Source organism: Haemorhous mexicanus, chromosome 17 (genome assembly GCF_027477595.1).
Source record: "Haemorhous mexicanus isolate bHaeMex1 chromosome 17, bHaeMex1.pri, whole genome shotgun sequence".
Classification (NCBI taxonomy): domain Eukaryota; kingdom Metazoa; phylum Chordata; class Aves; order Passeriformes; family Fringillidae; genus Haemorhous; species Haemorhous mexicanus.
The window spans coordinates 418,077-440,977 of record NC_082357.1 but is presented as its reverse complement, the minus strand read 5'-3'; the positions used below and the strand labels follow the sequence as shown (position 1 = coordinate 440,977).

General features: G+C 45.5%; 1 protein-coding gene across 4 annotated transcripts in view; it reads left to right on the top strand.

Annotated features, from left to right (window-relative positions):
• Positions 1-22,901, top strand: part of TBC1D24 (TBC1 domain family member 24) — a 42,489-nt gene that overhangs the window by 9,902 nt on the left and 9,686 nt on the right. For 3 of the 4 annotated variants that reach the window (XM_059861224.1, XM_059861223.1, XM_059861226.1), the window contains exons 2-7: positions 1,887-2,123; positions 4,426-5,456; positions 13,611-13,769; positions 14,715-14,778; positions 18,581-18,676; positions 21,312-21,546. In XM_059861224.1, coding sequence (XP_059717207.1) covers positions 4,498-5,456; positions 13,611-13,769; positions 14,715-14,778; positions 18,581-18,676; positions 21,312-21,546 — 1,513 coding nt within the window. In that variant the 5' untranslated portion in view covers positions 1,887-2,123; positions 4,426-4,497. The remainder of the gene's footprint in view (positions 1-1,886; positions 2,124-4,425; positions 5,457-13,610; positions 13,770-14,714; positions 14,779-18,580; positions 18,677-21,311; positions 21,547-22,901) is intronic. The other variant, XM_059861225.1, reaches the window with a different exon arrangement.

Genomic DNA, 22,901 nt, shown 5'->3' with positions numbered 1-22,901 from the left:
TTGAAAAGCTTTTGCCTGTGCTGCAGCCATTGTTGGCTGATCCTCAGTATGCATTTTTCTAGTTCTACTTCTTACTTGTGTACTTGCTTTTTTTTTTTTTTTAATATTGCATTTACCTGAAGAGCTCAGTTACAAACTAATTTAACAATCTACAATTGCAGGGTAGGTACTGAGAAGAAAGCTCCTTCTCCTGGTTCTGTTCTTCTGTGTTAATTCCTGCTTTTTTTTAAAGTCAGTCTGATTAGAAAGGATAATGACTGCTTACTCTTAGTACAGAACTTGAAAGTTTTGTGTCTGCTCAGAGAAGCTGTAGCTGTCCCTGGATCCCAGGAAGGGCTTGGAGCAGCCTGGGGTAGTGGAAGGTGTCCATGCCCATGGCAAGGAGTGGAAGGAGATGAGCTTTAAAGTCCCTTCCAACCCAGAATGGTTTGTGTTTCTGTGGTTGTTACAAATAATGCCTTTTTTTTTCTTTTCTATTTTTGACAATGCCCTTATCGTTCTATGCCAACACATACTAGACTGCATTTCAGTTCTGTGCAGTTCAGGCACTCTGCCATCCTGTTGTCCCCATCTCCAGTTAGAGGGCATTTGCCATAACATGGTGCTGACTTCTCTAAAGCAGGAGGGAAAGCAGTTTGCTGCAATAAGGGTCTGTAAATGAGTCTCTCTGCCTGCCTATAGCCATATCTAGAGATATACATTTTATTCTGAATTGTTTTTTCTCTTCTGCCTGTCTTACCCTTCTTTATATGGAAGGGTAAGGAGGTAGTTCAGGTGAATATGGGACTTTGTGACACAACTGCACTCTCACACAGCCATCCTCTAGTTTTACCCCCTAACTGAAACTCCAGCCTCCCTCCAAATACAAGTCTGTACTGCCTGCTTGCTTCCTTGTGGGGGGAGGGATGGGCAGGAGACAGCTCTGACTCACTGGCTCTTGACTGCTGAGGGCGAGACATCTTCTGACTCCTCTTCCCAGCAGCCCAAAGTTAAACATTGCTCTTTACACGATTGCCAGAAGAGAGAGAACTTGCCTCACAGGAGAGGGGGAGGACAATTCAGAAAAAGTTGAGGAGGAGTTGAAGGCTGGCTGGAATTTTCCTGAGATTTCTTGGGCTCTTCTGTGGCAAGTAAATCCTCCTTGTTTGAGGCCTGCTGGCTTACAGTAGCTGCTGGCAAGGTATCAGGAGCTATGCACCATTACACTGAAGCACACAAGTTCTGTTGGTTTTGCAAGCACAGTTAAGAGCTGGTCATGCTCTGGCAGCCCTCACAATGCCCAATTGCTTTGTCACTTTTTATTGCAACACCTAGACCTGTGAAAAGGATAAGCAGCCAGACCTACTTGCAGACCCCACAGATTTATCCCAGCCAAAAAATGTATAAAACTGTGAGCTCAAATTAAAACTTCTGGCAGTCTGACTGCTACAGATTTCAGTGAGCTTCAGGAGCACATATTAATCAAATTCATTAGTTCCTGGAACGGGCAATTGTTGCTGGAGCGAAAAATGTCTGTTTGATGCAGCCTCTGAGTATGCCTGTGTATCTTAGGAAATAAGGCAGGAGAAGAAGGTTTACAGGGAAAAAAAGAAAAAGCCTAAATAAATCTGGGTGTCTTAGAAGTTGTCTTATATGACGAACATTTTACTTAAACCCCCCTAATATAAATCTAAGCAGCTCCCAAGGGATGATGGCAGAAGGTGGAAGTGTGCTGGAGACCCCAGCAAGCATAAGGCAGTGGTAGCTTCTGTGCTGAAGTGTCCAGAACACTGGGCAATGGTTCATCTTCCCATGCTTTTGCCACTGCAAAGTAGGATTAAATTCCTCCTACAAAAAGATGTTATTTTAGGATTTGCATTAAAAAGGAGTGTTTCTGTGATTCCCAGGTGGAGAATTACAGAAAAATGTTCACTTCTCTGGAGCTGACGTTGGCTCTGCGATGGACTGGTATGCTGCTGTTACCGGATCTCCAGGAAACACACACTGAGCTCACACTGAGACCCCACAGCTGAACCATGTAAGATATCTCACTTTCAGAACTGGAGTCAGGACAGTGTGTTGCCTCCTTTAATTACAGTCTGAGAATTGGTTTCAGATGTGGAAGAATGCAACAAAAAGAAATGGTGAGCATTTCTGTATCGCTCTTACACTGTAAAAATGATGATCTAAAACCAGTCTTCTTTTTATAAAAAAGCTGTGAATTAAATATGGTAGAGAAGAGCCATCCAAAAGCGTTCTCTGAAAGGCTCCTGCATGCTGCTGCCAAACTTCTTTTAAAAGAGGAGTTAAATTTGGGACTTTCAGCATGTGATTCCAAAATACCCAGGTTAGCATTTGCTCAGAATCTAGAACTATCTGGATTGGCTGCTTCAGGCAAAATATTTGATTTCTTTCTCAAAGGTGCAGCTACGAGGGTGAGATCTCATCTTGATGGTATATCTTCCTTAAGAGCTTCAAATAATTTTAAAGCACCTGATTTATCAAATGTAGCAGCATGGAAAATGGATGGTGTTTGCTGCTACCTTCCCGAAAGCATCTTCTGGGAAAGCCACTGGGGCAGGCACAGTCAGTCACTCAGTCCACCCTCACACCACAGACAGGTCAGCGAAGATGGAAAGGGTCTCTGTATAGAGTTCAGCAAGTTTTATTGTAGAGTCACGCTGAAGGAGTCCAGGGACAGAAGACAACGAAGCAATGCAGTGTCCTAGGTTAAGTATGGGGTCAGGGGTGGTACAAGGGCAGGGCAGAGGGCAGTGACCTATAGGGAACTGAGGTAAATTAACATAGTGCTACAGAGCACCATGGGAAAAAAACCTTTTCATCTCACCTTAAGCAGTGAGGCATTCTCAAAGCCTGTGGCAGATTCTTCCAGGGCATTAGAAGTTCCTAGAAGTTCCCTTAATAGGCTCAAAGGCCTCCAGAATGGAGGACCATGCCAGTAAATGTCAAGTTCCATGCGTTTTTCAGTCTGTCAGTACTGGAATGACTAAAAGTTCTTTGGTGGCCTTTCAGTGAATATTTTCATTGATTTAACCTTGCTGTATAACATCTTAATTGGACAGAAGAGTTTTATGGGCCTGTTGGATTTTAGAGGGATTGTCTGCCTTTGCAGAGTGTGTGGCATCCACAGCTGTGTTTGCAGCTTCAGTTGGACACTGAGGGCACATGGGCAGAGGTTCCAGCACTCAGCAGAGCTGCTGCAGTAGTGGAGATTATTGTGCATCCCCTTCTGGCTTTGCACTGACTGATTAAAGCTGATTTGGATATGGCCTTTAGTGATCACAGCCACACTCTCTGCTGGGACACAGGTGTGCTCTGAACCTGGAGCCAACAGGTATATCAGGTAAACCCGGCATAAGGCACTAGAGGCCAGAACCTGATGTTTCAGCTCTTGGTGCTGTCACAAAGGTTTCTGTGGCATCTCCAATGGGAGAGCTGTTCTGTACCCCTGTGACAGGACATGGCCAACATCCAGAGCAGCACTTAGAAAATCTAAGTGCTTTAATGAAGGTGTTTGAAACTGACTTGAGCCTGTGCTGCAGTCTGAAAGCAGGGTTCTTGTCCTGCACAAGTATCTCTTCTGGCACTAGCAATGATCTGGCTGACTGTACAGCTGCACACCATCACTGAAGTTGGAAAAGACCTCCAAGATTGAGTCCAACCTTTGACCAATCACCACCTTGTCAACTAGATCAGAGCACTAAGTGTTACATCCCGTAATTTCTTGAATGCTCCAAGGATATTTCTTGAACACTGTTCAGGGACAGTGATTCCACCACCTACCTGGGCAGCCTGTTCCAATGTCTGACCACTCTTTCCATGAAGAAATCTTATCCAATGGAAAAGAAAAATTGTAGCAGATTAACAAGCTAATCTCAGTGACTATGTGGTCACACAAGTGTTATTACAAGGAAATTACTTAGAGGACATGGCTGTGGTTAGTAGGAGCACAGTGTATCTCCTCAGTGGCCACACAGTCTGAGAACAGCATATACTGCCTATGAGATTGCATCCTTCTAGTGTAAGTTTCACTTATACTTCCCTAGATAATTGGAAAGAGAGATTGCAAATAGAACATAATTTGCAATATATTTTTTTTGCAATGGGAGTCTTCTGTTCTCTTAAGTGAGATGTTAATGTAAAGGTCCATGCCTCAGCTTGGACTTTCATTTAGGGAAATTAATTTCCTGGAGAGATGTCCTCAGGATCAGCCTCTTGGCTGGCCTTTGATCAATTACTGCAGTAGGAGCTACTGACAGAATGGAATAAAAGTTTGGCTTAAAAATAAAAAGGCAGCTTTAACTTTCTTTGCTTTAGAAAACAGTTTTGCCATTGCAGGAACAAGTATGTACACATCTGTGTTCATAAAGAAAATAAGAGATTATCTGTTACTCAAATGTCTGGGTTTTTACTTCCTTTTTACAGAAAAATCCAGGCGTCCATCGATGACTAAAGTCTCAATTTTCATGATTCATATGATTTGCTTCTCCTGGAGCCATGGATGAATACAGCCGCTTTGTGGACTGGGACAAAATGGATGTGAGTGCCCAGAGCCAGGATACAAAAGAACTCACCTGCACAGACTTACATGAGCTCAAGCAGCTCGCCCGGCAGGGCTATTGGGCCAAAAACCACTCTCTGAGAGCCAAAGTGTACCACAAACTCATCAGCAATATCCCATGCCGTACAGTGACCCCAGATGCAAACGTGTACCGGGATATCGTGGTGAAGATCATTGGAAAGCGCAGCAGCAGCTCCCTCCCGCTGCCGGAGTTCGTGGACAACAGCCTGATCCCCACGTACTGCCTGAATGCCGAGGGCGTGGGGGCCGTCAGGAAGATCATCCTGTGCATCGCCAATCAGTTCCCAGACATCTCGTTCTGCCCCGCGCTGCCCTCGGTGATCGCGCTGCTCCTGCACTACAGCAAGGACGAGGCCGAGTGCTTCGAGCAGGTCTGTCGCATCCTGGCTTGCAATGACCCGTCTAAGCGACTCATCGACCAGACCTTCCTGGCCTTTGAGTCCTCCTGCATGACCTTTGGGGACCTGGTGAACAAGTACTGCCAGGCAGCCCACAAGCTGATGGTGGCAGTGTCCGAGGATGTGCTGGAGGTGTACTCGGACTGGCAGCGGTGGCTCTTCGGAGAGCTCCCCATGGCATACATTGCACGGATCTTTGACGTCTTCCTGGTGGAGGGGTACAAAGTTCTCTATCGTGTCGCGCTGGCTCTCCTGAAATTCTTTCATAAAGTCAGAGCTGGGCAGCCCATGGAGTCTGACAGCATCCAGCAGGACATCCGAGCCTTTGTGAGGGATATCGCCAAGTCGGTGTCCCCAGAGAGGCTCCTGGAAAAAGCCTTTGCTATCCGCCTTTTCTCTCGGAAGGAGATCCAGCTCCTGCAGATGGCCAATGAGAAGGCTTTGCAGCAGAAGGGCATCACAGTCAAGCAGAAAAGGTAGGGCTCAGCACGGGTAACCTGAGCAATCTCCTGAATTTTCCCAGTGTGGGGGGCAGTCAGGCAGCCCTGGGTGATTGGTGGGGAAGCTCCTCTGGTGCTTGCTGTGTCTGCTGATGCACTTTCTCTGCAGAAAAGCTCAGCAGCTCCAAAATCAAGCATTGCTGGGATTGTATGAAGTACTATGATACGAGAGCAACAGAAGTTTCTTGTAGTTTGCTCAATTATGAATTTCTATGGGTATATATTAATTACAAGTTTCATATCTCAAAAGTGTGTTTCATAAGCAGTTTTCAAACTAAAAGGCATTTTAGCAAAGCTGGTGTAGTGGTTTTGGTTTGCCAATTTGAAATTTCCTGACCACCAATTAAAGTAGTGGGTCTAGCGCTGGCTAAATGCTAGTGCACCCACTATAATATACTTACTAATTTCCTGCTGTGAGGTAGGATTAGGAGGAAGGCAAAGAAGGTTCGAAGCTTCAAAAGGGTGTAAAGAAAGCTTTATTAACAGTAACTAAAAGAAAGCATAGTAAGAATCAGAATAAAACCTTTAGAACACTTCTCCTCCCCCCTACAACCTTTTATTTCCCACTCACAACATACAGAAACAATTCAGTCATTTTATCACTTCTAGAATAGTCTTTCTTCAGTTCTCTTAAGGAGTGGAGTCCCTCTTGTCAATTTATGGAAATTTCTCCACAAGAAAACAGTTCTCTTGTGGCTTTTCATTTCCATGAACAGCAGCTGCCCAGAAAATCTGTGATGGTGAAGTCCTTCCCATTTCTCACAGCTTTTCCCACAGCTGTGTTTATGGGCCATGTCAACTTATGGGGTACTGTTTTTATGATGAGCTGTTCAAGAGCAAAGGTTTTCTTTATCTATCTCTGAGATCATCTCTAGAAACAGGTCGTCTTCTTCTTTCCCTGGAGCAGAGGGTCTTCAGCACTCTTCTCTCTTTCTCTCTCTCTCTCTCTCTCTCTGTTCAAGCTTCTCATAGGATCACTGCTACTTTAACATCTGCTTACGGTAGCTTGGAGGCCTTTGCTCACATCTACAATTTGAACACTTCATCTCCCCATACTTTTTTCAATAAGTCACAGGGAAAAAGAGTCTGATGTATCGATTACATCCTTCTCCATAGCTTTACAAGAGGATTTCAGCCCAAAGATCAAGGCATCTGCTCATCCCTCCCATCTGGGGACTTTTTCTTCACTGACCTTGGTGTCTTCGTGTTGTTCTTCTACCTGTTGTCGCTCTGTCCTTTTCTCTCATCTGAGGGAGGACTGAAGGTCTGCAAGTCTTACCTGTGCACTGAAAGAGCTGGTATCTCAGCCGGGGCCTGCAGACGGTCACCTGAGCCCGGCCGGGCCGCGCTGGGAGCGGCCGGGATGGCAGCAGCCAGGCCGGAGCGGAGCAGCAGCACGGCGGGGGCCGATGGCTGCAGGGGCTGGAGATTGGGGGGACCCACACGGCGGCACAGCCTTGGGTCGAGCCGGGCTGGCCCGGAGCTGCTCCCGGGGCCCGGCGGATCCTGCCTCCGCCGGGGCTGGCAGCGGGCAGGGCTCAGTCCCCGCAGGATGCTGCAGCCGCAGCCCTGGCCTGGCCTCAGCCCCGCGGCCTCCGCTGGCCCTGCCCGCGGCCGATGGCAGCCTGGCCCCGCGGCAGAGCCCGCCCGGCTGGGACAGGCGGGGGCTGGCCTGGCCTCGTTAGCTGTCTCCGGCCAGAAGAGAAAAAGGGAATTCCCGGCGTTTTTCATTTTTGACACGGGTGTTCACAGAGGCGTGTTCAGCTTTGTAAGGGTTTAACAAAGTGTCAGTATTCAACGCCACTCACTGATTGGTTTTATCAGGCACAGAGGAAGCTCTCAGCAGCTCCAATGATAAAACCAGCACTGATAAATTACTTGGAAGAAACATACCCAAAGAAATGGGAAAATTGATTCTTAAATATGATATTATTTGTATAAAATGTCAGTTTGATGCTGCCCAGTACTGTGAATTCAGCAGTTTCTTTAGTGTAAGACACTGTCACAGCTGAGAACATTGTGCCTGACTGAGGAGCTGTTTTAACAGAGCAAGGAAGAAATATGTCATATTTTCAGGTTACTTTTTAAATAAATTTGACTGCAAGCCTCCTGGAAGTCGAGTGTAGTACTCACAGGTAGGAGTTGACCTGTTTTGTGACAGGTTCATGTAGTATTAGAAAAAATAATTTTGGAAGAACCATGGAAGAGAAAAGTGACTATACAGATCCAAGAAACTGTTACATAATCACAAGTTCTTCTCAGAAATAAGGGGAAGGAAGAACTAACTCTGAAACCAGTAAATGAAATCCTGCTCTGTTGTGACAGTAAAAGTCATACTCATAAAAAACTTAGCTGAAGGGCCTCTTGATTGATATAGAAAAGGCACCAATATATTAATCTGAACAAAATTAGCATCTTGCCCAGTGCAAATGGACGTGCAGGTAAGCAGTGCATGTTCTGTTTTTCCAGAGGCTTCTGACAGCAGAAAACTTCTCCCAACCGTTTTTGAACTCTCAAGTTTAGGTGTTGAACAGTTTATGAACTGCCCTCTGAAGAGAGGTGACTTCTAAAAGTCCCCTGGGTCAGTGAGTGTGGTATCTAGAATTTGTCATTCTAGACACACAGTCTCATTTTCTCTAAATCTCCACTGAGCAGTAGGATCATCCAGCCAGCTGCATTGCTGAGTTAGTTACAGTAGCTGCAAACAGTTACCGTTCCATGGCATGGCAATACATACTCAGTACATTTCAGCCTAAAAGATCACATAGATGTTTACTGAACCTCCTTCATGTGTCTATATACACGTAAAGCTCCCCCCAGTCTCTTCCAAGGGTTTATTTTTAGACTCACAGCTTGGTTTACAGTCAGCTTCAGCATTTTCCTGTCAGTCTCAAATATTTCAAGGTCTTTATCCACTGGATTGTCAAACTAGAGGCAGTTCAGACCTTTGTATTTGAAACTTGTAACAAAATATTGATTCCTCCATTGTGTCTTCCTGTTGGGAAGTTCAGGAGAGTTGTAATATCATTGAGTATATTGTTTAAATTGGAATTAAAACTTTAAATTTAAAAAAAAAATCAAATAAACCAGAGAAAAAGAAAGCACACATCAACCAACCACAGATGCTCGAAAAGCTCCAGCTGTGTTAAATGTTGCAGGGAAATTCTCACAACAGTGATGCTTTCAAGGCAAAATGCAGTAAAATACCCAAATAAAGCCAGTAGATACTGCTATGCCAGGCAGAGTTGCCACTGTAAAATTTTCATCCTCTCTTGGCTACCTTTGTAAACCCAGTGAAATTTCTCAGTGTCCCCAGGCACAGGGCTGCTGGGAGTTTGACTTGGCTCAGTTTGGGTCCCAGTGTGGGCAGATGGAAATGCAGAAGTGAGCTGTTCTCCAGGGCTCCCTGGGGTGCCAGTGAGTTCTCTTCTCCACCTGTGTTTGGCCTGTGCAAGGAGAAGATGATTTATTTTCCCATCATATGACAAAACTGGGAGAAAATAGAAATATAAATGTTTTAAGCTGTCTGATTGTTTTTTAGTGCTTGGTGACTCAAACCTTGCTTTGTTTCTCTCCAGGCTCCTTTCACTCTCTTTGTCATGGATGTAGGAAGTCACTGATCTTTTCTATCTTTTTTGTCTTTCTCTTTGTATGTTCTCCTTCTGTCCATTCCATCTCCACTGCACCACTCCTGTATGCAGTCTTGCACATCCCAAAAGGTAGGTTAAAACACTGGAGTCTCTGCTCTTTGCTCGTTCCTGCTGTCTTTGGCTTCTTGTTTTTTCCAGGGTGGTCAATATTGCTAACATTGGGGCAGGAGAGGCAGGACAGCAGTCAGAGCACCAGGTTGCTGTGCCACATCTCCAGAACCCCCTCCTGCAAAGTTAGGTCATAGCACCTGCAAAGCTGGGAGAGAAGGGGTAGCGGGCCCGAGGGCACAGCACTTCACACAGCCGTGCTCCCGTGTTCTCCAGAGTGGGAAAGAGTACTGTACATGGAGAAAGTACATGCTGGGATTATGATTATGGCCATAAAAGGCCTTTATAATAATGGTCCTTTCTACTCTGGAAGAAAAAGTGTAATTTTTTTTAAACATCTCAGTAGCTCAGAAGAGCTGTTAGGTATCATCCCAACTCCAAACCTGGTATATGCTGTTGCATTAGATGTGAAACAGAGGCAGCTTTTTATCTTCTTTGGAAGCTTTCTGCAGTTAATTGGAAATTTTTTGGACTGACCCCAACTTGGCACACTCCTAAAAGTGACCTGTCTCTATTCATAGTAGTTTATATTTGCTTTTAAGTAGGTAGGTGTTTTTTAGAGCCAAGCAGACAAGACTCCTTTTCTGTGTCAAGGAGGTCAGAGTTACTCAGCCGTAGAGCATTAATTGTTAATGAAGTCATTTATCTTGGCCTGAAAAGTAAATCTCAAAGAACAAAATCCAGTGAGTGGCTTGTGATATCTGAGAAGCAGAGAACTTGAAAAGAGAAAGGCTGCCCTGTGAGTATTAAATGCCAGAGATGTTTGGGTTTAAATTCATGCCTTTGAGAATCCTCTGGCCTTGCTGCACGTGCCCTGAGTTAGCTTTAGTGAGTGATGCACACTAATATTTGTACTAATTTATAAAATCAAAGCTGGAGTTAACTTCCTCATGTTTTCATGTTTGAAAGAACACCTTAAGAGACTTAGCAAAGCATGTTTCATGCCATAGCTTCTGTGTTGAGGATTTTACCTTTGATAAATCAAAAAGCTGTTAATCCCAGTCAAGCGAATCTTCAACATCTGTGTATTATTTTTGCAGTTAGGTTGTTCTGAAAGCAGCAGAAAGATTTGATTTATGCTAGGAAGCAGACTGGGTTTGAGGGGACTTAGGGAGAGCAGGGTGTCTGCTGACACTGATCTGGACACAGAATTAGGTTTCAGGTGTATATATCACAAATTACTTATATTGCTATTTATGACTGAAAAAGAAATCTCCTTTTACCACACAATCATGCCCTCACTGAAATGATAATGGAATTTAAAGGTCATGCATCTCCTCTAAGATTTGAACCAAGCCAGAGTAGAGAAGGAAGATGCAATTCGGTGAGTAATCTTTGGAGTTGGGTATTTGTTGGTTTTTTTTAATAATACAGGGCACATCCCCTTTGACAGGTGCTGCTGCATGTCCTCAACCTTGGCTTTACCTTTGGGAGCTTTGAGGTCTCTGAAGCACATAGTATTGATGATACAGCTGGAAAAGCAACATTCCTATGAGTTTAGCAAATGCTGCTTTATTAAACAGTAATTGTGCTGGTTTTCAAATCTAATTCCTTGGAATAAAAGCAGTTGAACAAGTCTTTCTAACATCAGCAAGCAGGACAAGGTTGTTATGCGAATCCCAGTAGCTGAGGAAAACACTAATGCAGGGTAAAACCTTCTGAATTTGTTCAGTTCTAGTGGTAGACTTTAATGCTGTACAAATTTACTGTTCTCTCAAGCTACAATGTTTTCACAGATGGCCCAGAAAAGAGTGGAGTGGTGGAGGCTAAACTGAATTTTCCTCAGTGAATAAAAACCAAAACATTTGGGTTTTTTTTCTTAGCCCACTTGTGTTCTGTTCATTTTCACTCATTTACTACTTTGAAAAGCAACTGCCAAAGTGAAGGAGATGATTTTCAATGTCATTAGATAAATACTGTTAAAAAACAGAGAATGAATGCAGGTTAGATACTTGTAACTAGTTGCAATTAATGCAGCTTGGATTCTTGTAACTAGTTGCAATCTGGACACCCCTCCCCCAGAAAAGTTACATTTTTGCTCAGCAGTGTGGAGTTGGGTTTGAGAGGTACTAGGTGTGTGTGGACACTTCTCAGCACAGGGTCAGGTTTCAGTCTCAACCATCTGCAGCTGTGATTTGTTACTGGGAAATAACACATCATTTTGTTTCACGTTCTTTGGCCATGTTCTTTGGTTTAACTAGATGATGCCATTAAATATAAAATTATTTACCATGATATTCAGAAGGTGGGAACTGTATGCCTGGTACAGTTTTACATGGCCAATACAGGGGTAAATTCTTCCTAGTCAATCAGAAAGATCTGTTTGAAAAGGTGATACTCTAGCTACATGAAAGAGTTGTGGGCAGGCAGAGGGTACTGAAGAGATGTGTTCAGAATGCTGCTGAACAGACTTTGAGAATGGTTTGGGTAGGAAAGTCTTTAAATCAGCAGTATATAGTAGCCAGGAGAAGGAAAAAATACAAAAGCAAAGATACCCTGAGGGTGAGAGCCTTTTAGAAAAAAACCCTGAAGTTTAGTGGCCCAAACAGCTCACAGAAATGTGAAAAATGTACAGGCCAGGTACACAAATAATTCTGAGGCTTGCTTGAGGTGTAAATTTAAACCTGTTTTTATATTTGTTATTAAGTCTTAGCCTATTTAACACCATTGCTTTTCTGCTGGAAATTCATTCTAATAAACAGTTGACTGCCCTGAATATTTTTTAATTCTTTAAATGTGGAGGGAGGAAAAAAATCTTAATTTCTGCTGAGCTGAAACCAAGTCTTTGTCTCTCAGCTCTGCTCCACAGTGACATCAGTTTTAGCTGCAGACCTGCCAGAACACAGAGGGTGAGACCTAAAGTAAGATTCTGAACAAGGGGATTCGAGGCTTGGCTTCTACTTTGTTTCAGTGGATCTCTCCTTTGCCTCAGATTGCTGTGTTTAAAACTACAAATAATGTCCCTAGTCAGTGATACTGTAAGTTTTAAAACCCATAAATAGTTGCAGCTTAATAGGTGCCCACAGAAGTTCCTTGCATTAAATAATGCAGGGTAGCAATGCAAAGATTGATTTCATTCATTTGGCTAAAATAAGCAGTAATTTTAGTAATTTTTTTAAGTGACCTGAATAGTCACTTCATTCAAAATGCTGACACCAAGGTGCCTACAGTGAATTCCAGAAAGCAGCTCCTAGTGTCTCCAAGCAAGCACTGCTCTGCATTGCAAATGCTGCTGATTTTTTGGTACGACAAGCACGAAAAATAAAAAGTTTATATATTTTGTGTGTTTTAGGGAGTCAGCTAAGGTATCCAGATCCATGCAGATGTACAGTACTGAGGGCCCCTTCATGATCATGAAACTGAGAGAAATGTGTAATTGTCAAAAAACCCCCATCAGAAATAGGCAAATACTTGCACCTGAACCCTTGCATGCAGAGCAAAGTAATAAAGCTTTATTTAACACCTGGCTGCCCAGTAATTCAGTGACTTATATAAATTCTGTGTCCTTGGCTGTCTCCATTGCATTTTAATCATTTAGCATAGACCATGGAAGCAAGTAACATTTAATCCCCAGGCTCTGGGTTTGCGTGCTTGTTTAATCTGAGAAATGAAGGCTGGTTAAGATGGTGATGATTGTTACCTTCAAGTGTTTAAAAGCCATGAATCAATCCTAACTGTGTCAGACCCTTCTGGGGGGTACAGGGATTTCTTTCCCAGTGTCAGTCTCTAGCAATCCTTAGTGTTCTCAGGCTCCAGTTGTAACCATGATCCCAGGAACATTTTTGTTTCATAAGGAAGTGGAAGTCATTGGTAATTACACGTTTCCAAGAGGTGGAACTTCTCAAAAGCTTCAAATACTTGCCTTGGATTAAAATTGCTTACCCTGGTAATACTGATTCCTCTAAAGTTTCTGAGAGGTTTAGGAATTCTCTAGTCACACGATATGGGCAGGACTTCAGGGGTAATAAAAATAGTACCTCTTCCTCTCAGATCCTGTCTGTTTGTTTGGGTATTCTGTTCTCTGTGCATAAACACAAGTGCCAGTGAGACTGTTACAAACAACAAATATAAGGCCATGGTAATTTTTAGTGGCTCAGTGTTGTGTCCTCTGTGTAAAGGTGCAGGCCACGGCTGCCATACAGAGGAACAGAAAATACAGTCAAGCCAGATCTCTGCCTCTGAGGATCATGTTAAACTGCAGTAGTTTATTACCTTCACCAGATCACAGCCACCTAATCCCGTGGACTGGAGCTTTGACCAATAATTTATATGCTGGAGTCTGTTAGTGTTCAGCTGTCTTCTCACGTTTCAGTTCAGTAATCCGAAACTTGTTAAATTATTGCTTCTCAGTGTTTTGTGTTGTATTTCTCAGGCAGAATGTGCACTTGGCAGTTCATGCTGAGAACTTCAAATCAGAAATTGTCAGTGTGAAGGAGATGCGGGATATCTGGTCATGGATCCCAGAACGATTTGCACTGTGCCAGCCCCTCCTGCTTTTCACCACCTTGGAACATGGCTGTAGTCTGAGCAGGTAAGGAAAACCTTCCTCTCTCTTCTCTGCTGTAGGGCAGAAAGGAGCAACTGGTGAAGTATTTGCTGGATTGACAAAAAGCCTGTGCTTAGTCAGGATTTGATCTGAAGAATATCATTAACGATGGAATATAAATGTGACAAATTCCTGTTGCCTACAGCATTTGACTGGGATATTTTAAACTGTTCAAGGTTATTTTAAACTGTTCAAGATCAATTGGAAAAGTCAAACTTGGATCAGTTCACAGATTCTACAGGTCTGTCTGGTTCCTTAAGTGTTTGAAGCGTTTAACTCAGTGGCTGCTCTGCAGGCACTTTTGATGGATAACTACATTCATACTGATCCAAGGAAGAAGAGAATTGGAAACTGGAAATTACCTGTGAATCTGATTGGAGATTTTTTTAAGTGAGATAAATTAGACACGAGTTGTCCTTGCACCTGGTACAGATCACTATAACCCTATAGCCCCTAATAATGACTTTGACATCAGCAGGTACTGAGGCAGGGAGTGACCTGCTCTCCCAACCTTATGTGCCTATGAGGAAGAGCAAAAGCAAGCAAAGAGAATGCATCTCAATTAATTTCCTTGAGGACCTTCAAACATGGTCATCAATCCTAGGCTGTTTTACAATCCTTTAGGTTGTTTCAATTCAAAATGCTGTAAAAAGGCTGCAGTACATCTAGGTTAGCTTCTAGTTATTCTTAAGAATAGAGACATAAACTATATAGGGGACTGAGTAGAGAGCAACTGCTTGATAGTATTCACTTACACTCCGCTGTATTATTTACATGGACTGTATAAAGTATTTGCAGGAATATTCTTAGTCTTCAGGTGGTTTTTTCCATGGCACCAGTTGGAGAAGGAGGCGGTGCCTGGCCTTGAGGAGGAAAGGAGCTGCAGTTGGTGGCAGTCAAGTGCTCACTTTGTTGTGCTCTGCACTTCAGGTTCTATTCCCACAGCGAGGGACACGAACCAACTCTGCTCCTCATCAAGACAACAGCGAAAGAGGTGAGGCGAAAGACAAGTGATTAAATTGGAGTTTGAGCAGTATGTAATGCTGTGCTGTAGCAAACAGCTCTTTATAATAAAATGAATAAGCAAGGTTTGGCTTTGTTTTTTTAAGAATCCATGCTTTAAATTATTCTATTTGTTGGTTATAGGACTGTGCATTCTTGGGCAGACCTTGCAAACCAGGTCTTGGTTAACTGCTTTTTCTCTTGCAAGTAGTGTGGGGTGATGGACTAGAATAGCTCATTTTGCTCTTGGACAGAATCTGAAGTGCAGAATCAGAGGGACAGAGTGGGAATTGAGCTAAAGTTATGATTCATAGAAGACATTTCCATTTTCTCAAGGATATGAGGAAAGAAAGTAGCAGAATTCAAATGGTATGAATAATGTTGGACTACTGGCTGTGTAAACAAAAGCCTTAGTTCATCTCATTCTTGATTGGGAAAAAAATAAGCCAAGAAAGCTCTGACAACCTGAGGAGGAGTGCACATGTCCCTTTTTTCTGCTCTGGTGTGTGACAATATTGGACAGCATAATGTGAAAACAACAACATGCTTGTTTAAAAAATTAATACATAAAACAAGAAGTCTTCCCAGAACCTTCTCAGGGGGGGCACACAAGAACTTCCTGTAATGGTGGTGTTGTCTGTGCCACTGTACATGACTTTTCAATATTCTTTATCTAACATTAAGCTGTTACTGCAGCCTGTGGGCTTTATTCCTGCTGACTGAATCACAGAATCACAGAATCACTGGGTTGGAAGAGACCTTTGAGATCATCGAGTCCAACCCAACCCCAACACCTCAACTAAACCCTGGCACCCAGTGCCACATCCAAGCTTTTTTTAAACACATCCAGGGATGATGGTGACTCCATGGGCAGAACATTCCAGAACTTTATCACTCCTTCCATAAAAAGCTTTTTCCTAATATCCAACCTGTATTTCCCTTGACGCAGCTTGAGACTGTGTCCTCTGGTTCTGTCAGTTGCTGCCTGGTGAAGGAGACCAACCCCCAGCTGAATACAGGCACCTTTCAGGAGCTGTGCAGAGTGATGGGGGCAGCCCTGAGTCTCCTTTTCTCCAGGCTGAGCACCCCCAGCTCCCTCAGGGGTTCCTCTCAGGGTTTGTGTTCCCAGCCCCTCAGCAGCCTCAGTGCCCCCTCTGGATGCGCTCAAGCGTCTCAACGTCCTTCCCAACCTGAGGGGCCAGAGCTGGGCACAGCACTCGAGGTGTGGCCTCACCAGGGCCGAGTACAGGGGCAGAATGAGCTCCCTGCTCCTGCTGGCCACACCATTCCTGACACAGGCTATTGATACAGGATGGTATGTTCCTGGGACAGGATGCCCTTGGCCTTTTTTGGCCACCAGGGCACACTGCTGGCTCGTGTTCAGCTGGCTGCCAACCAGTATCCCCAGGTCCCTCTCCACCTGGGCACTGTCCAGCCACCCCGTCCCCAGACTAAAACATTGCAGGGGTTGTTGTGGCCAAAATGCAGGACTTGGCACTTGGGTGGATTAAACTTCATCCTACTGGACTCTGCCCGTCCCTCTGGACTCTGTTCCAGGGCTCCCTGCAGAGCCCTCCTACCTGCTGACAGATGGACACACGCTCCCAGCTCAGTGTCGTCTGCAGATTGACCACCCAAAATCTCAATCCCATCATCCATGTCATCCATAAAGATACTGAACAGGGCTGGCCCCAGCACAGAGCCCTGAGGGACACCCCTGGTGCCTGGCTGCCAGCTGGATGCAGCACCCTCACCAGCACTCTGGGCCCTGCCATCCAGCCAGTTCTGAACCCAGCACAGAGTGCTCCTGTCCCAGCCCTGGGCTGCAGCTTTTCCAGGAGTGTGCCGTGGGAGACAGTGCCAGAGGCCTTGCTGGAGTCCAGGTACAACATCCACAGCCTTTCCTGCATCCACTGGGCAGGTCACCTGGTCATAAAAGGAGACCAGGTTGGTCAGACATGGCCTTCCCCTCCTAAACCCCTGCTGGCTGGCTCTGATAGCCTGGCCATCCTGTAAATGCTGGGTGATGACACTCAGTATAAACTGCTCCATTTCCTTACAGGGTACTGAGGTCAGGTCTATAATTACCAGGATTCTCCTTCCCACCCTTGTTGTGAATGGGCATCACATTGGGCAGCTTCCAGTCATCTGGAACCTCACCAGTGAGCCAGGACTGTTGGTAAATGATGGAGAGCAGCTTGGCAAGCTCATCTGCCAGCTCCCTCATCACCCTGGGGTGGATCCCATCTGGTCCCATGGATTTATGAACATCCAAGCAGCTCAGCAGTTCCCTGACTGCCTCCTCCTGGATAACAGGGGACCCATTCTGCTCCCTGACCCCATCTACCAGCCCACGAGAACAGCTGTCCTGGGGACAAGCCATTTTCACACTAAAGACTGAGGCAAAGAAGGCGTTAAGCACCTCTGCCTTCTCTTCATCTGCAGTTACTATATCTCTGCAGGATGGGTATCCCTCAACAAGCCCATTGCTACTCTTATTTACATCTACATAAAGCTCACCCTCCAGTCCATTTCATAGTTCTGCATGTGGTTTATGTCCATTCAGGCCTATGTTGAGATGCCAGTGGCTTATGGAGTGCCCCCTGGGGTCTGAAGGGTAGAGGGGAGAACAATTATTTGACTTCTTGTTTTGGAACCTGTCAAAACTCTGGCTTTGTAAGGGATTCTGGTTTTTATAGGATGGTTTGTTTCTTACCCCTCAAAAAAACATGTATTAGCCAAAACAAACAAACAAACAAAAACTAGAAGAAAAATATGGTGTTTTTTTCATGCTTATAGATTTGGAGGGTTTTTGCAAAGGGTTGTTCATCCTTTATTCATATGTCTATGGTTAACTTTTAGAATGAGGAAAATTTGCCTTCTGATTTTCTGCCTCTCATACCCATCAGGCATATCACATCAAATGGACTTTTGGGTCATTTAGATTTAATTCTAAATCTGAATTTACATTTAAATCTAAATACAGATGTATCTATATAAAACAAATATGATCTTCAGTAATTTTGTCCTAGGAGCTCTGCTTGTAATGCTTGTGGAGGCCAAACAGCAAATGTACCTTAGAACTCTTCTGTATAATCATAATTGTTTTTCTGATTTCTGGGGGGAAAAAGCACAGATGCTTTCATCCCACTATTGGAGCTCCATTGTTTCTTGTGTGTGCACATGGCAGTGATGTGCAAGCACAAGACTCAAGAGACCAGCTCAGCCATCAAAGGGTGCTTCTCTTGATTGGAGACTAGTGGCCCCCGTGTGGTTTGAGTGGTTGCTCTAAATATCTGAGCTAGTTCAGCATTTGCTTAGCTAAGCTGGCTTTAACCTATACTTTGAAATGTAAGAAAGCCACCGAGGCCACTGTTTGACCAAAAAGTGTTCAGGCAGAGGTGCTCATACTGTAACTTGGGACAGTACTGCTGCTTTGTTTGTCAGAGTGAGTGAGTAGGAGTCAGGCTGTACAGGCCTGGAGTGATCTGTATTTTGGTACCTGAGGTTGTGTTAGTAAATTGTGTTTAGAAAATTTCTCTTTTAAGGCATCAGAGGTGTTAAAGAATTTATGACACTCTTAAGATTTAGAGGTAGCCAACCACTAGTGGATTAGAGCAGCTTAAATCTGTCTTTAGATAATAAGTACTTGTGCTGCTTTATTCCACTGGTGTAGAAACTCTGAAACTCAAACTGAAGTAAAGCCTGCAGTTTTGGTCTCTGAAATGTCAGTATCAGTGGGTTTAACACACTTTCTTTTTCAATGGGAAGCCTGACTGTGCTGTCTGTGCCAGGTCTGTGGGGCTTACCTGTCCACTGACTGGAGCGAGCGCCGGCGAGGAGGGAACAAGCTGAGTTTCTTTGGAACAGGGGAGTGCTTTGTGTTTAGGGTGAGTAAAATATAGTTGTTGTTGCCCAGTACCAAGACAGAACAACTGTGCTGGTTAGCTATCACCTCCCTTCCACATGAAGAGGCTGGATTATGTGGAGGAAAAAATTTACTTTTAAGTTTTGTGGTGCCTCTTTTTCTCCCCTTGCACAGAACATTTTCTTAAAAGATCATAGAATTGTCAAGGTTGAAGAAGACCTTTAGGATCATGAAGTCCAATCACCAACCCAGAAACACTGTCATGTTCACTTGTAAACTATGTCCCCAAGTGCCACATCCACACATTTTTGAACACTTCTAAGGATGGTGTTGTGGTTTAACACTGGCCAAATGCCAGGCACCCACGAAAGCTACTCATTCACCCTCTCCTGCTACAGCTGGGCAGAGGAGAGAAAATTTAAGAAAAGCTTCATGAGTTAAGGACTGGGAAAAAACACTCCAAAGGCAAAACAGGCTCAACTTAGAGATATGGACTGAATTTATTACTAACAAGATGAGAGCAGGAAAATTAGAAATAAAGTAAGCCCTTAAAAAAGACTTTTTTCCCCCAGCCCCTCCCTCCTTCCCACCAACAGTGCAGGGAGACAGGGCCTGTAGGCTTTGGTCAGTTCATCACCCTAGGCTTTCTTCCACTGCTCAGGGAGAAGGGTCCCTCCCACAGGAGTCAGTTCTCCGTGAACTTCTCCAGTGTGGTTCCAGCAGCAGCTCCCTGTGACCTGCTGCAATAAGAGCCCCTCCCACAGGCAAACAGTCCTCCCCAAACTGCTGCAGCATGGGACACTCTTCCATGGGGTGCAGCCCTCCAAGAATAGGCTGCTCCAGGCTGGAAGCAAGGGCCCCCTCTCTCCACCAGGTCTCCAATGGACTCACAGCCTCCACCAGTACCCACCTGCTCTGGCCTGGGCACCTCTCAGACAGGCTGCGGGTGGATCTCTGCATCCCCATGGACCCCCACGGGCTGCAGGTGGATCTCTGCATCCCCATGGACCCCCACGGGCTGCAGGTGCATCTCTGCATCCCCATGGACCCCCAGGGGCTGCAGGTGGATCTCTGCATCCCCATGGACCCCCAGGGGCTGCAGGTGGATCTCTGCATCCCCATGGACCCCCACGGGCTGCAGGTGCATCTCTGCATCCCCATGGACCCCCAGGGGCTGCAGGTGGATCTCTGCATCCCCATGGACCCCCACGGGCTGTGGGTGAATCTCTGCATCCCCATGGACCCCCAAGGGCTGCAGGTGGATCTCTGCATCCCCATGGACCCCCACGGGCTGTGGGTGAATCTCTGCATCCCCATGGACCCCCAGGGGCTGCAGGTGGATCTCTGCATCCCCATAGACCCCCACGGGCTGTGGGTGCATCTCTGCACCCCATGGACCCCCAGGGGCTGCAGGTGGATCTCTGCATCCCCATGGACCCCCACGGGCTGCAGGTGCATCTCTGCATCCCCATGGACCCCCAGGGGCTGCAGGTGGATCTCTGCATCCCCATGGACCCCCACGGGCTGCAGGTGGATCTCTGCATCCCCATGGATCCCCACGGGCTGCAGGTGGATCTTTGCATCCCCCATGGATCCCCATGGGCTGCAGGTGCATCTCTGCATCCCCCATGTATCCCCAGGGGCTGCAGGTGGATCTCTGCATCCCCATGGACCCCCACGGGCTGCAGGTGGATCTCTGCATCCCCATGGATCCCCACGGGCTGCAGGTGGATCTTTGCATCCCCATGGACCCCCAGGGGCTGCAGGTGGATCTCTGCATCCCCATGGATCCCCACGGGCTGCAGGTGGATCTCTACATCCCCATGGACCCCCAGGGGCTGCAGGTGGATCTCTGCATCCCCATGGACCCTCACGGGCTGCAGGTGGATCTCTGCATCCCCATGGACCCCCAGGGGCTGCAGGTGGATCCCTACATCCCCCATGGATCCCCACGGGCTGCAGGGGGACAATCTGCTTCACTATGGTCATCACCCCAGCCTGCAGAGGAATCTTGGCTCCAGTGCCTGGAGCACCTCCTCCCCTTCTTGGTTGTCACAGAGGCATTACCTCCATTTCTAACTGGCCCAGCCTTGGCCAGCAGCATGTCCATCTTCAGAGCCATCAGGGATTGGCAATGCTGGGCATGGTGGAAACTTCCAGCTGCTTCTCACAAAAGCCACCTCTGTGGCCTCCCCACTATCAAGAACCAGGGCGTGCAAAAACTGACAGATAGTCACTCTGCCCCTTCCCTGGGCAGCCCGTGCCAGTGCCTGACAGCCATTTCAGTGCAGAAATTTTCACAGTATCCAATCTAAACCGTCCCAGGCACAACTTGCAGCCATTTCCTCTTGTTTATCCCTTGTTAACTAGGAGCAGAGCCTTACCCCAACTGACTCCACTCTCCTTTTATGCAGTTGTAGAGAAAGATGATCTAGAGATGAGAGATGTAATAAGGTAACTCGGGAGTTATTGAATCATTTCTTCAACCTAAAAAGCAAAGGATCAAAGGATAACATCTGGCCTAAAAGAAAGGTTGAGCCAAGCTTTACTGCTGACTATGCAGGTGGAGACTGAAGTGCTGGAATGTTCTTTTCTGAGCAGAACTCTGTGTAGTGTATGTACACTAATACCACCTCTGCCCTTTTCTGCCTCTGCAGCTGCAGCCAGAAGTGGAACGCTACGAGTGGGTGATCATAAAACACCCAGAACTAGCCTCGACTGGATCAGAGACAGAAAACCATGCCCAACCAGCTTCTAGCACTCTTTCCTCCAGCAGCATCCCCTCAGATCCTTCAGATCGCCTTTCCCCGTTCTTAGCAGCTAGGCACTTCAACTTGCCTTCCAAAACAGCCTCCATGTTCATGGCTGGCAGCAGTGAGTGCATCATTGTAGGTGAGTCTGTGAGAATTCAAACACAGATCCTACCCCATCTCTTCCTGTCCGCCTTAGATGCATGGTAAACGTGTACCATGTAAACATGGTACCTGACCCCTTTATCCATTTCACTATCACCACACGTAGAGATAAAATTGCCCAAAACCTGACACCATTTCTTAACCAAAATTTTCTGTGGGAGAACCTGCATACAAGCATTTTAGAGAAGAGAGTAACTCATGGCTTTAAGTATAGCCATTCCTTCATACTGCCTAATTCACAATAGGAAGTAGTTCTCAAAAAGGAGCTTACTTTGCATCAAGGCTTTTGAAACACAGAGTAAGCTATAAAACATGTTAATTGTCCAGAAATTTTATTGGATCTGTGGTGCTGCTGACTTTGGCAAAGATCTGCTTAGTAAGGTTGTCACTTAAATGGGATTTACAAGGAGCAGATCTAAAATCATAGTTGTCATTTTCCCAAAAGTCTTTACTTGACACTTGTTAGGAGAGCAACTGGCCTGTAATTTCCTCTGTAATGTCAAGTGTTGGCTGATTTCCCAGTTGGCAGCATGTGCTCTAATCATAAAATCATGGAATTATTTAGACTGGAAAAGCCCTCTAAGACCATCGAGTCCACCCATTTCCCCAGCACTGCCAAGGCCACCACTAACCAGTGTCCCCAGGTGCCACATCTACATGGTTTTTGAACACTTCCAGGGATGGTGACTCCACCACTGCCCTGGGTAGCCTGTTTAAGTGCCTGACCACCCTTTCAGTGCAGAAATTTTCCCAATATCCAACATAAATCTTCCCTGGTGGTTGAGGCATTTTCCTCTTGTCCTGTCACTTGGTCCTTGTGAGCAGAGCCTGACCCCTGTCAGGTTCCACCCTCCTTTCAGGGAGGTGTAGAGTGTGATGTGTCCCACCAGCCCTTTCTACCAGCTTTAGGTAAGGGAGTTGCTTCTATTTGCTGTATACTGCACTATACTATACAGGCTTGGGTAGTGGCTGCATGGAGGTGAGTGTTGTACACAGCTCCAGCTGTGGACCAGAATTCCCACCCTTTGATTCTTCAGATGGCTTTAGTAACTGTTCTTTGATGCCCAATAAGCAATAGGAAATCTTCCTTTTTGCTCTCCTAACATATTTCTGTCTAACTTTATTTCAGTTCTCTGCATTTTCTGACTGAAAGCTCTGTGAACCTTGACATAGACCCACAGATAACCAAAATGCTTTTAACTCGTACATGGTTTATAATGATTTTGAAGACCAAGCCAGTGCTGTTACTTACTGATCTTGTTCTTCTCCCAGCTTTGATTTTTGACTACTCTCAGAATTATTTGGCTTTCCTTTATTGGAGAAAAATTTGTA